At 43.4% G+C, this 13,010-nt stretch overlaps 1 protein-coding gene across 1 annotated transcript in view; it reads right to left on the bottom strand.

The window, feature by feature from the left end:
* Positions 1-13,010, bottom strand: part of LOC144602098 (putative thiopurine S-methyltransferase) — a 55,724-nt gene that overhangs the window by 35,486 nt on the left and 7,228 nt on the right. The window contains exons 2-3 of the mRNA XM_078414806.1: positions 9,752-9,946; positions 5,385-5,477 (exon numbers count right to left, since the gene is read on the bottom strand). Coding sequence (XP_078270932.1) covers positions 5,385-5,477; positions 9,752-9,891 — 233 coding nt within the window. The 5' untranslated portion in view covers positions 9,892-9,946. The remainder of the gene's footprint in view (positions 1-5,384; positions 5,478-9,751; positions 9,947-13,010) is intronic.

Here is a 13,010-nt window from a genome sequence, read left to right on the forward strand (position 1 = left end):
GCTCCTGGTCACCCTGCCTCGAATGGCCTGGCAGAACGGTACGTTCAGTCATTCAAGGGTGGAATGAAAAAGCTGACACATACCGCAATGAATGTTGAGGATAGGGTCTCCCTCTTTTTGGTGCAGTATCGCACCACACCAAACTGCACTACTGGTCAGTCACCCGCTGACCTGTTTCTGAACAGACACGTGCGCACCCGTCTGGATTTCATCCGTCCGGACACAGCAGCCGCTGTTCGTAAAAAACAGTACAAGCAGAAGTTTCACCATAACCTCCGTGCAGCAGACAGGTGTTTCTCAGTGGCTGACCCAGTGTATTTATACAATACGGCTGGGGGAGGACGCAAATGGATTCCTGGAGTCATAGTGGAACAAACAGGACCGGTGTCTTACAAAGTACAAGGAGGAGACACCGACATCACCTACAGGAGACATGGAGATCAGCTGAGATTCAGAGTCATGGGAGATGGACTGGATCAGGACACTGAAAACTCAACCACTGACACTTCTGCACCGAGCCAACCCGCACAGCCGGAGGACATGTCATCATGCAGTGAGCCAGGGACTGTGGACAGTACAGCTGCAGCTGCTGCGCCGCTGAGTCCACGCCGATCATCAAGGGTCAGGAAGCCTCCAGACCGCTGTGTCCCTTAAGCTTCATTAAAAAAAAAAAAGGAAATGTTCGGCATGAAGGACTGTTTAGTTGTTTAAGTTGTTTTCATTAATATGAACACACAGATGGACTGAGACATGTTAAAACTACAAGAGGGTCTCTAGTGATAACAAGTAACTTTGCATAGTAGTAACTTTGAGAATGGTTATTGTCAGTAATAAGGCACTTGCTAATTTCAGTTATTTATGATTACCTTCATTTTAAAAAGGGGGTAATGTGGTGTATTTACCATTTGAGTTTTTGTGTTTTGGCAGCTGAGCCTTGCCGTAGTTCCGGGTATAAAGCATTGTGGGATACCTGTATTACCACTCTGGTGGTGTTGAAGTAAAGCGGCCATATGTTGTATGCTAACCCGTCTCACTCGTCGATTCTTATCATAATACACCACAGTACCATTAGCAAATTTGCAGATGATACAAAGCTGGGTGGTAGTGTGAACTGTGAGGAAGATGCCATGAGGTTGCAGGGTGACTTGGACAGGTTGTGTGAGTGGGCGGATGCATGGCAGATGCAGTTTAATGTGGATAAGTGTGAGGTTATCCACTTTGGTGGTAAGAATAGGAAGGCAGATTATTATCTGAATGGTGTCAAGTTAGGAAAAGGGAACGTACAACGAGATCTGGGTGTCCTAGTGCATCAGTCACTGAAAGGAAGCATGCAGGTACAGCAGGCAGTGAAGAAAGCCAATGGAATGTTGGCCTTCATAACAAGAGCAGTTGAGTGTAGGAGCAAAGAGGTCCTTCTGCAGTTGTACAGGGCCCTAGTGAGACCGCACCTGGAGTACTGTGTGCAGTTTTGGTCTCCAGATGTGAGGACGGATATTCTTGCTATTGAGGGCGTGCAGCGTAGGTTTATTAGGTTAATTCCCGGAATGGCGGGACTGTCATATGTTGAAAGACTGGAGCGACTAGGCTTGTATACACTGGAATTTAGAAGGATGAGAGGAGATCTTATCGAAATGTACAAGATTATTAAGGGGTTGGACACTTTAGAGGCAGGAAACATGTTCCCAATGTTGGGGGAGTCCAGAACCAGGGGCCACAGTTTAAGAGTAAGGGGTAGGCCATTTAGAACGGAGATGAGGAAAAACTTTTTCAGTCAGATAGTTGTAAATCTCTGGAATTCTCTGCCTCAGAAGGCAGTGGAGGCCAATTCTCTGAATGCATTCAAGAGAGAGCTAGATAGAGCTCTTAAGGATAGCGGAGTCAGGGGGTATGGGGAGAAGGCAGGAACGGGGTACTGATTGAGAATGATCAGCCATGATCACATTGAATGGCGGTGCTGGCTCGAAGGGCCGAACGGCCTACTCCTGCACCTATTGTCTATAACTGTTTCACTTGTAAAATGGAGCTCAATAATTCTCCATTTTGTCAAACAAAAAATGATTAAAAATGCTTACAACTCTTTTACAATATCGCTCTATAATTCCAGGTTCCTTATATCAACTCATGTGCAAGTTTTGTCTCAGACATTTATTAACTCGTGTAAATAGTAAAATGCAGATGTCAGGAAGGGCGAGAAACAATTTGCAGGTCAGACTTCTTCTGTTGAAAGAGAAACAGTTAATAATTCAGGTCCAAGACCCTTCATCAGAACTGTGATCAAAAGAAAACAAGCTAGTTTTTGATCCCAGATAAGGTATGGGGATGTGGAAAAAATAAATGGAATATTTATGGGATGATACCAGATAGGTTAATGTCGCAGCTAAGGTAACAGCTGAAACATTAATCACTTTGCTTTCCACAGATGGAAGCTGTCAAATTTTTCAAAACTCTTTAGATTCTGGAGTAGTTCCTGAGGACTGGAGGGTAGCTAATGTAACCCCACTTTTTAAAAAGGGAGGGAGAGAGAAAACGGGGAATTATAGACCAGTTAGCCTAACATCGGTAGTGGGGAAAATGCTAGAGTCAGTTATTAAAGATGTGATAGCATCACATTTGGAAAGTGGTGAAATCATCGGACAAAGTCAGCATGGATTTACCAAAGGCAAATCATGTCTGACGAATCTTATAGAATTTTTCGAGGATGTAACTAGTAGAGTGGATAAGGGAGAACCAGTCGATGTGTTATATCTGGACTTTCAGAAGGCCTTCGACAAGGTCCCACATAGGAGATTGGTGTACAAACTTAATGCACACGGTATTGAGGGTTCAGTGTTGAGGTGGATAGAAAATTGGTTGGCGAACAGGAAGCAAAGAGTAGGAATAAACGGGTCCTTTTCGGAATGGCAGGCAGTGACTAGTGGGGTACCGCAAGGCTCAGTGCTGGGACCACAGTTATTTACAGTGTATATTAATGATTTGGACGAGGGAATTGAATGCCAAATCTCTAAGTTTGCGGATGACACGAAGCTGGGTGGCAGTGTTAGCTGCGAGGAGGATGCTAGGAGACTGCAGAGTGACTTGGATAGATTAGGCGAGTGGGCAAATGCATGGCAGATGCAATATAATGTGGATAAATGTGAGGTTATCCACTTTGGCGGTAAGAACAGGAAAGCAGAGTATTACCTGAATGGTGATCGATTGGGAGAAGGGGAGATGCAACGTGACCTGGGTGTCATGGTGCACCAGTCATTGAAAGCAAGCATGCAGGTGCAGCAGGCAGTGAAGAAAGCGAATGGTATGTTGGCATTCATAGCAAGAGGATTTGAGTTTAGGAGCAGGGAGGTTCTGCTGCAGTTGTACAGGGCCTTGGTGAGACCGCACCTGGAGTATTGTGTGCAGTTTTGGTCTCCTAACCTGAGGAAAGACGTTCTTGCCTTAGAGGGAGTACAGAGAAGGTTCACCAGATTGATCCCTGGGATGGCGGGACTTTCATATGAGGAAAGACTGGGCTTGTACTCGCTGGAATTTAGAAGACTGAGGGGGGATCTTATAGAAACATATAAAATTCTTAAGGGGTTGGAGAGGCTAGATGCGGGAAGATTGTTCCCGATGTTGGGGGAGTCCAGAACCAGGGGTCACAGCTTAAGGATAAGGGGGAAGTCTTTTAGGACCGAGATGAGAAAACATTTCTTCACACAGAGAGTGGTGAGTCTGTGGAATTCTCTGCCACAGAAGGTAGTTGAGGCCAGTTCATTGGCTATATTTAAGAAGGAGTTAGATGTGGCCCTTTTTGCTAAAGGGATCAGGGGGTATGGAGAGAAGGCAGGTACAGGCTACTGAGCTGGATGATCAGCCATGATCATATTGAATGGCGGTGCAGGCTCGAAGGGCCGAATGGCCTACTCCTGCACCTATTTTCTATGTTTCTATGTTAAAATAGTTGCATCACAGCACCAGATACCTGGGTTCAATCCTGGTTTCCTCCAGGTGCTCCGGTTTCCTCCCACATCCCAAAGATGTACGGGTTTGTACTTAATTGGCCATCCTAGATTGTCCCAATTATGTCGGGGGTTAATGAGAAAGTGGGCTAATATAGAAATAGTGGGAACGATCAATGGTTAGCATGGACTCAGTGGGCTGAAGGGCCTGTTTCCATGCAGTTTCCCTCGATATTCCCACGCTTGACCTCCTGAGTGTTTCCAGCACTTTCTGTTTTTTACTCCCATTAATTTCTTTTCTTTTCACAATGCTCATGTGAAATGCCTTGGGCCAAGTCTCCTCTAAAAATATGCTACAAGGGTGCAAAGGAGTGTGTCTGGAACCATTTTCTGTATTCATTCTTTTCTTTGATATTACTGCTGTGCAGTAAAGTACATTCAATATCTACAACCTTTAACATATTTCTATAACAGAAATGTAAAAGAAAGACATAGCCATATTAAATACTCTATGGTAAAGGAGCACATGCTGAGGGGCTACCTTCGAGAGGTAAATACATTCAGGAGGGGCATAGATCGGGTGAATGCACAGAGTCTTTTACCCAGAGAAGGGGAATCAAGAACCAGAGGACATGGTTTAAGGTTGGAGGGGGAAAACTTTTAATGGGAACCTGAGGGGCAATATTTTCCACACTCAGGGTGGTGAATACATGGAAAAAGCTGCAGGAGAATGTAGTGGAAAGAAGCACTATAACAATATTTAAAAGACACATGGATAAGTGAGTGAATAGGAAACGTTTAGGGAGATATGGGCCAAATGCAGACAGGTGGGACTAACTCAACTGTCTCAACATTCAAACTAACTCACACAGTCTCCATGCTACAGATTGCAATACTACGTGGTCTGACTCTCCTGGGTCCCACAGCTCCCCTCCCACCTCTACAGGAACCTCAATGGTGGTGTCACTGGGTCTTCCCCTTCCCCCTCTTCTAACCAGCTTACCCTGACCACCCCCCACCTATACAATAGTTCTCAAGCCCCCCTCCTCTCTGAACACCCACTATTTCCCCACCAGACTTCACCTCAGCCTTCGTCCACTTACCTGCCCTCCTCTGACCCCAACCCCCACCCTTGTCGTGGTCTAACTGTGTGTCTCCCTCAACTCTGTCAATCATAGAACTCTTTTGATTTTGTAACATATAACCCTGGAGTAATAATTACCAAACATTCTAAAATGTAGCGTTTGAGGCCCTCTGAGGGGGCGCTGTGAACTGTTTATGTATGTGCTGTTATGTTTGTGTGCCATTGTATGTTCGTTCTTAGTACCTGAACTGATGTACAGCACTTTGGTCAACGTGGGTTGTTTTTAAATGTGCTATACAAATAAAATTTGTATAAAATTGACTTGACTTGACTAAAATGTAATTCTCAAACAAGAATTTACTCACCATTTTATATCTAATGATTTTCCACAAAGTGGTAAAAAAATACTGATTTGCTTCCTTCTATTCAGAATGATATGCAAGTATTTTTGCAACAATCTATAAAAATACAATCAGTTAAGAAACAAATATGCACTGATAGTTGTTTACAATTCAAAACTTAAAATAGGATACTAATATATAATTTTAGAAATACAGAGCATTATAAAACCATTCAAGTTAAGAACTTGATAATAGGGTCCAATGAATTAATACATCTAATCATGAATATCACCAAAACATGCTGAGCAATGGGTCCTGAGTTTGAAGAGAGCCAGTATGCAAAGTAGGATTGGAAATTAACAGTTAAGAGAAATCAGTGGAGTAAAACAAATCACAAGCCCTCAAAATAGAAAAATTGCATTTTCGGAGTTCAGATGGTAAATGAATATTTATTTATAAATATTCTATTTAATTAACCATGAACTGGATAAATAATTCTTCTTATTTCTTCTTTGTGGGGCAGTAGTTTGAAAAATTCACAATGAAAAATAACATTTTTGTACAACCTTTATCATTGTAAAATACTTTTAGATGCTTTACAGAAACAAAGATTAATGACATGCAAAATGACGTGGCTCAAATATAGAGATTTAGGGAGCAAAGTCCAGAAGAGTGAGATAGCAGTCACCAATGATAGTTCATTTAAAACAGGGATGTACAAAAGCCCATAAATGGAGGTTAAGTTAACTAACTGCTAAATAACAAAAATTAATTCTCATGGAATGTGGGAGCCTGCAGAATGACAATTGGGTAATAGACTGGCAGGAATAGATTTGTTATACATTTTGACATAGTTTTAAACAAAACACATAGTAACATTTTGCCATTGCACAAATTACTAATTGTCACAGCCCACACTATGGCAAAGCTATAACTATTACACCTATAACGTAATATAATGAGTGTAAGAAAATAACTGCAGATGCTGGTACAAATCGAAGGTATTTATTCACAAAATGCTGGAGTAACTCAGCAGGTCAGGCAGCATCTCAGGAGAGAAGGAATGGGTGACGTTTTGGGTCGAGACCCTTCTTCAGACTGATGTCAGGGGGGCGGGACAAAGGAAGGATATAGGTGGAGACAGGAAGATAGAGGGAGAACTGGGAAGGGGAGGGGAAGAGAGGGACACAGGAACTATCTAATGTTGGAGAAGTCAATGTTCATACTGCTGGGCTGCAAGCTGCCCAAGCGAAATATGAGGTGCTGTTCCTCCACTTTCTGGTGGGTCTCACTATGGCACTGGAGGAGGCCCATGACAGAAAGGTCAGACTGGGAGTGGGAGTGGGAGGGGGAGTTGAAGTGCTCAGCCACCGGGAGATCAGGTTGGTTAAGGCGGACTGAGCGAAGATGTTGAGCGAAACGATCGCTGAGCCTGCGTTTGGTTTCGCCGATGTAAAGAAGTTGACATCTAGAGCAGTGGATACAATAGATGAGGTTGGAGGAGGTGCAGGTGAACCTCTGTCTCACCTGGAAAGACTGTTTGGGTTCTTGGATGGAGTTGATGGGGGAGGTAAAGGGACAGGTGTTGCATCTCCTGCGGTTGCAGGGGAAAGTGCCCGGGGATGGGGTGGTTTGGGTAGGAAGGGACGAGTGGACCAGGGAGTTACGGAGGGAACGGTCTCTGCGAAATGCAGAAAGGGGAGGGGATGGGAAGATGTGGCCAGTAGTGGGGTCCCGTTGTAGGTGACGGAAATGTTGGAGGACGATTTGTTGGATACGTAGGCTGATGGGGTGGAAGGTGAGAATGAGGGGGATTCTGTCCTTGTTACGAATGGGAGGAGGGGGAGCAAGAGCAGAGCTGCGGGATGTAGAAGAGACCCTAGTGAGAGCCAAGCGTGTGTTGAGGGCGTGGATCAGGCGACGAATAAAGTGTAGTTGGGGCCCGTTGCAGGTGTGGGTGAGTGAGGCCCGGAGCTGCGGGAGAGTCAAAGCGAGGGCCTGCTGGTGAGGTGAACTACATAATATTTTTATTTTAGCTAGTTATAAAATGTTACTGGTATCAGGTTAGTAAATTGAATTTGATTACCTGATATCAATAATTAAATTAATCTCTTGGTTTTGTCTATATGCTCATGATTTAAAAAAATAATAATTTGATGAACGTGGATAGGACAGATTACGAGGGATATGGGCCAAGCGCAGGCAGGTGGGTCTAGTGTAGATGGGATATATTGGCCAGTGTGGGCAAGTTGGGCCAAAGGGCTTGCTTCCACACTGTAAGACTCTATGAACAAGGTTGTTTATAACTTTTCATTTCTGTTCTACATCTACACAGAGTGACACTGAAAGTATTGTACAAATTAAAGAGTAACAAATCACACCTGATATCTGAATTAATATGCTATTGTTCTGAAGGCATAACGTCTGATTTATTTGATGTTAGGTTTCATGAGAACCATGGCACTTAAGTACATCTGTGGTTACCATTTTTAAAGCGCACAAATACTTGACATCAAGCCCAGGGTTATTGCAGGATATTTCCTGAAATTAAACTCGACCTTTAAATTATTTAACAGTTCAAATCATGCTAAAAATCAGGCCAAAAAGATTACATAGTAACAAAATAAAAGATGATCAAGAACATGAAAGCACTTTCAGTACAATGGTTTTCCCCTTAAATGGAATGCTTCAAGGGCAACTCATCCTGTGCAGAAGCAAGGAACTAAGATATAACAAATATAAAATAAACCTATTGCAGCCCTCAACATGTTGATGCAGGAACATATATCTGGATAATTTTACCAGAATTTTACCTGTGAATGTATCCAGCCCATCTCATGCCACCTTAGTCTCCTCATCCTTTGAGATGTTTTAAAATTAAACTAGACCAAGTGGACCCGTTGGGCCCAAACCTCTCCTGCATTGGTGCAGCACCCTCTCCTCCCCCACTCCCCCCCCCCCTCCCCTCTCCCCCCTCCCCCTCCCCTCTCCCCCCCTTCCCGCGCTTTTGCGGTTGCAGCTCCAAGACTGTGGAACAGCATCCCTCTCCCCATCAGAACTGCCCCCTCCATCGACTCCTTTAAGTCCAGGCTCAAAACCTATTTCTACTCCCTAGCGTTTGAGGCTGAGGGGGCGCTGTGAACTGTTTATGTATTGTGCTGTTATGTTTATGTGCCATTTAGTTGTTCGTTTATTAGTACCTGAACTGATGTACAGCACTTTGGTCAACGTGGGTTGTGTTTAAATGTGCTATACAAATAAAATTGACTTGACTTGACTTGACTTCCCCTCCCACCCACTCCATCCCCCTCAAACCCCCTCATCCTCCCTCCCCCCCCCCCCAGGAGATAGATTTAAACTTTTAAAATGTGAATAACTTTTAAAATATTACACCAATTTCAATGAAACTTCTTCCATTAGCACCAAAGGGACAACGGTAAGGTGGGCCTAAAATTGTCGTGCTATCGTGTACCGTTTTGGCTGTAGTTCAGGAACAAACAAACAAACAAACGAGAGTTTTAGTATATAAACATAGCACAAAAAGTAAGGAAATTTGTGTTTGGTAGATTATTTCTTTGTTGTAACAATGCTTGTTGGCAATAAATCTTATACCGTTGGAAAGCCTGTTTATTTCCCTTTTAAATGGTGCCACATTTGTAAGGAACATGCATTTGTGGGATGAGCAGCAGAGCTGAGTATATGGGTTGCGCCCATGAAAAATTTGCCAAATCTTCTCTGCCAATGCCAAACAGCTTATTCTGCTGTTGCTATTGACTCTTGTTTTGAGCTTCTGGTACCCCCAGGTGCTGACAAGAATGGGATGCCATCCCACAACAGTGTGTGACCAGGCTGGTGACCAGCATGAGGAGGAGGTGCCAGGCTGTTATGGCTGTGTATGGTTCTTCCACACGCTACTGTGGCTCCTGTTTATTAAATGAATAAATTGTTAAATTGCCAATATGTCTTGTTTCTTCAGACTTCAATCATCCAATCCACCAAACAACACCGAACAAGAGTCAATGGCAGAATAAGCTGTTTGGCATTGGCAGAGATTTGGCAAATTTTTCATGGCGCAACCCATATACTCAGCTCTGCTGCTCATCCCACAAATGCATGTTCCTTACAAATGTGGCACCATTTAAAAGGGAAATAAACAGGCTTTCCAACGGTATAAGATTTATTGCCAACAAGCATTGTTACAACAAAGAAATAATCTACCAAACACAAATTTCCTTACTTTTTGTGCTATGTTTAGATAACATAACCATATCACGCAGAAACAAATGGCTAAACTTGAAAGAACAACGCATCAATCTGCTAATCAATGCCGATAATATGCAAAATGAACAATTCCAAAAACGTTCGGTCTAGAAGGCGCAATGTGTATTTACCTGTGAACTTTATCCTTATGAAAACCAATGTGTTTCTTTTCCCAACGTGTAATCCAGTCTTCCGCAGTCAATTCAAGATTTTCCAGGTCTCCATATTTGTTCAACTTCTTTCCCTTTGGTATATCAACTCTAGTACTCATGGTTGCTTCAGGGAAATAAATAATGTGATAGCATCACATAAAAACAGATTTTTACCTGAAGGAAAAGATGGATTGTTTTAAGCAAAGTAGTCATATAAATTGTCACCAATGCTTTCTGATTTCAGTTAAAACCTAATTTATCTGAACCATTGTGTTGTGGTTAATTAAAAAAATAATGCTGGAAAGTTTATTTGCTTTTTATTATTTTTATTTATTCGTTTTTTATTATTGTCACGTGTACCGTGGTACAGTGAAAAGCTTTTTGTTGCGGGCTATCCAGTCAGCAAAAAGACAATACATGATTACAATCGAGCCACCCACAGTGTACAGATACAGGATAAAGGGAATAAAGATGTAAAAGAGTGGAGCGATTGTAATGAATGGTTGCAAAACCACTTCTGAGACCAGCACGCAAAGAGTCGCCTGAGTTTGGTGCCAACTTGGGTTTCATTCTGCAACATGCATAACAATTTGCAAACAAGGAACTGCAGATGCTGGTTTATGCCAAAAATAGACGCAAAAAGCTGGAGCAACTCAGCGGATCAGGCAGGATCACTGGAGAGAAACGGGCAACATTGTGGGTTGGAACTACTCTTCAGAGTGAGCCTCAAGAAATGTCCCATCCCAAAACTTCACACATCCATGAACTCCAGAGATGCTGCCTGACCCACTGATCTACTCCAGCACCCCGTGTCTACAATTTGCCCCCATCTTCCATCCTCAACCTCCCTTACAGGTACTGACCTCTCCAGCAGAGAGGTCCTCGTGCAGACCTGTTGAGGAACCTGGGCGGCACGGTGGCGCAGCGGTAAAGTTGCTGCCTTACAGCGAATGCAGTGCCGGAGACCAGGGTTCCATCCCGACTGCGGGTGCTGTCTGTACGAAGTTTGTACGTTCTCCCCGTGACCTGCGTGGGTTTTTTCCCGAGATCATCAGTTTCCTCCCACACTCCAAAGACGTACAGGTTTGTAGGTAAACTGGCTTGGTAAATGTAAAAATTGTCCCTAGTGGCTAAAGGACAGTGCCAATGTGCGGAGGGATCGCTGGTCGGTGCGGACCCAGTGGGCCGAAAGGGCCTGTTTCCGCGCTGTATCTCTAAACTAAACTAAACTCCGCATGTCAGGCAGCATCATCTGCTTTTGTTTGTTTCAAAATATCAAAAGGCATTGAACAAGGTATAGATTTTTCAGCCCACCGAGTCTATGCCAACCATTGATCATCCATTCACACACTCGTTCTATGTTATCCCACTTTCTCATCCACTCTCTACACATTAGGGGCAATTTACAGAGGCCAATTAACCTATAAATCTCCTTGTCTTTGGGATGAGGGAGGAAACCAGAACACCTGGGGGAAACAATAGACAATAGGTGCAGCAGTAGGCCATTCGGCCCTTCGAGCCAGCACCGTCATTCAATGTGATCATGGCTGATCATTCTCAATCAGTACCCCGTTCCTGCCTTCTCCCCATACCCCCTAACTCCGCTATCCTTAAGAGCTCTATCTAGCTCTCTCTTGAATGCATTCAGAGAATTGGCCTCCACTGCCTTCTGAGGCAGAGAATTCCACAGATTCCCAACTCTGACTGAAAATGTTTTTCCTGAAATCCCACGGTCTCAGGGAGAATGTGCAAATTCCACACAAACAGCACCCAAGATCGGGATCAAACCTGGGTCTCTGGCGCTGTGAGACATTATGAATTAGGCATTAGCAGTTTGGGAATTATAAAAGTGCGTGCTGCAAGTTAATGACTACATGGTTTCCCGATGGTTATTGTGGACTCAGTGGACATAAAGACCTATTTCTGTGTTGTATCTCTCTGACTCTATAACATTCCTATGGCCATTCAGCCCATTAAACCTATGCAAGCTCACAGAGCAATGCCATCAATGTCATTCCCCTATATATTTCCCTGCAGCCTATTCTCTATGACATGGTCAGAGTCATAGAATCATGCAGCGTGGAAACAGATCATTCAGTCCAACTTGTCCACACTGATCAGTAGACACCCTTCCATATTAATCTCGTCCCCCAGCACTTAGCGTGTAGACTTCATTGTCCAAGTGATTCAAGTAGTTATCGAGATCCTTCATAAAAGCTGCCAGCAAGCCAGCTTTAACCACTGTCTTAGACAGTACATTCCAGGTAATTACTACTTTCTGGGTAAACAAAGCTACCGCTTTCTCCCCTCTAATCCTCTACTTCTTGTCCACTAGTATTATCTGTCGTTGATAAGCAAGAAGTTTCTCCCTTCTATGCTCCTCATAATGTTATATAGCTTAGGCATGTCCCCTCTTAACCACCTCTGCTCCAGCGATAACAGACCTAGCTTCTCCAATTTCTCCTCATAAATGAACTGCTCCATCCCAGGCAACATCCTGGTGAATCTTCACTGCATCCTCTCCAGCACTATCAAATCTTTCCGAATACCTTGGTGGCCAGAACTGCATGCAGATCTACATTTGAGGTACGACCAAAGCTGATAACTTTCCAAATCATCAACAACTCTGAAATTTCCATGTCATTTACAAACTTACTGACATCAACATCAAGTCATTCATGTACATTACAAGCAGCAAGGGTCCCAGCTTGTGTCACTGGCATTCAATCTCACAACTCTGCTATCACATCTTCTATGGCCAAGCCAATATTATATCCAATTTGGCAACTTGCCATGGATCCCATTGACCTTAATCTTTTGAACTAGTCTCCCATCCAACACCTTGTCAAAGGCCTTCCAGCCTCATTGATTTACTACATTGCCTCTTCAAAGAATTCAATCAAATTGGTCAGACAAGATGTCCCTCGACAAAACCACATTGACTGTCTCTGATTAAGTCTTGACTTTCCAAGCAATCGTTAATCCTCTTGCTCAAATGTTTTTCCACAATCTTCCCTGACATTGATGTTAGCTCTATACTTACCATGTTTTTCCCCACTGCCTTTCTTGACAAGGATGGTTTTGTGTTCTTGTTCTATGCCTGTATGAAACTTTGCGAGTACAACAGAAGTCTTTATTACAGTAACTCAATGCTGGCAGCAAGATAACTAAAATGGCTGCAACCCCACAAGCTCACTACACACTCCACACTGTGTACAGCCAAGATAACTATGTGCAA

This window comes from Rhinoraja longicauda, chromosome 2 (genome assembly GCF_053455715.1).
Source record: "Rhinoraja longicauda isolate Sanriku21f chromosome 2, sRhiLon1.1, whole genome shotgun sequence".
NCBI classification, from domain to species: Eukaryota; Metazoa; Chordata; class Chondrichthyes; order Rajiformes; family Arhynchobatidae; genus Rhinoraja; species Rhinoraja longicauda.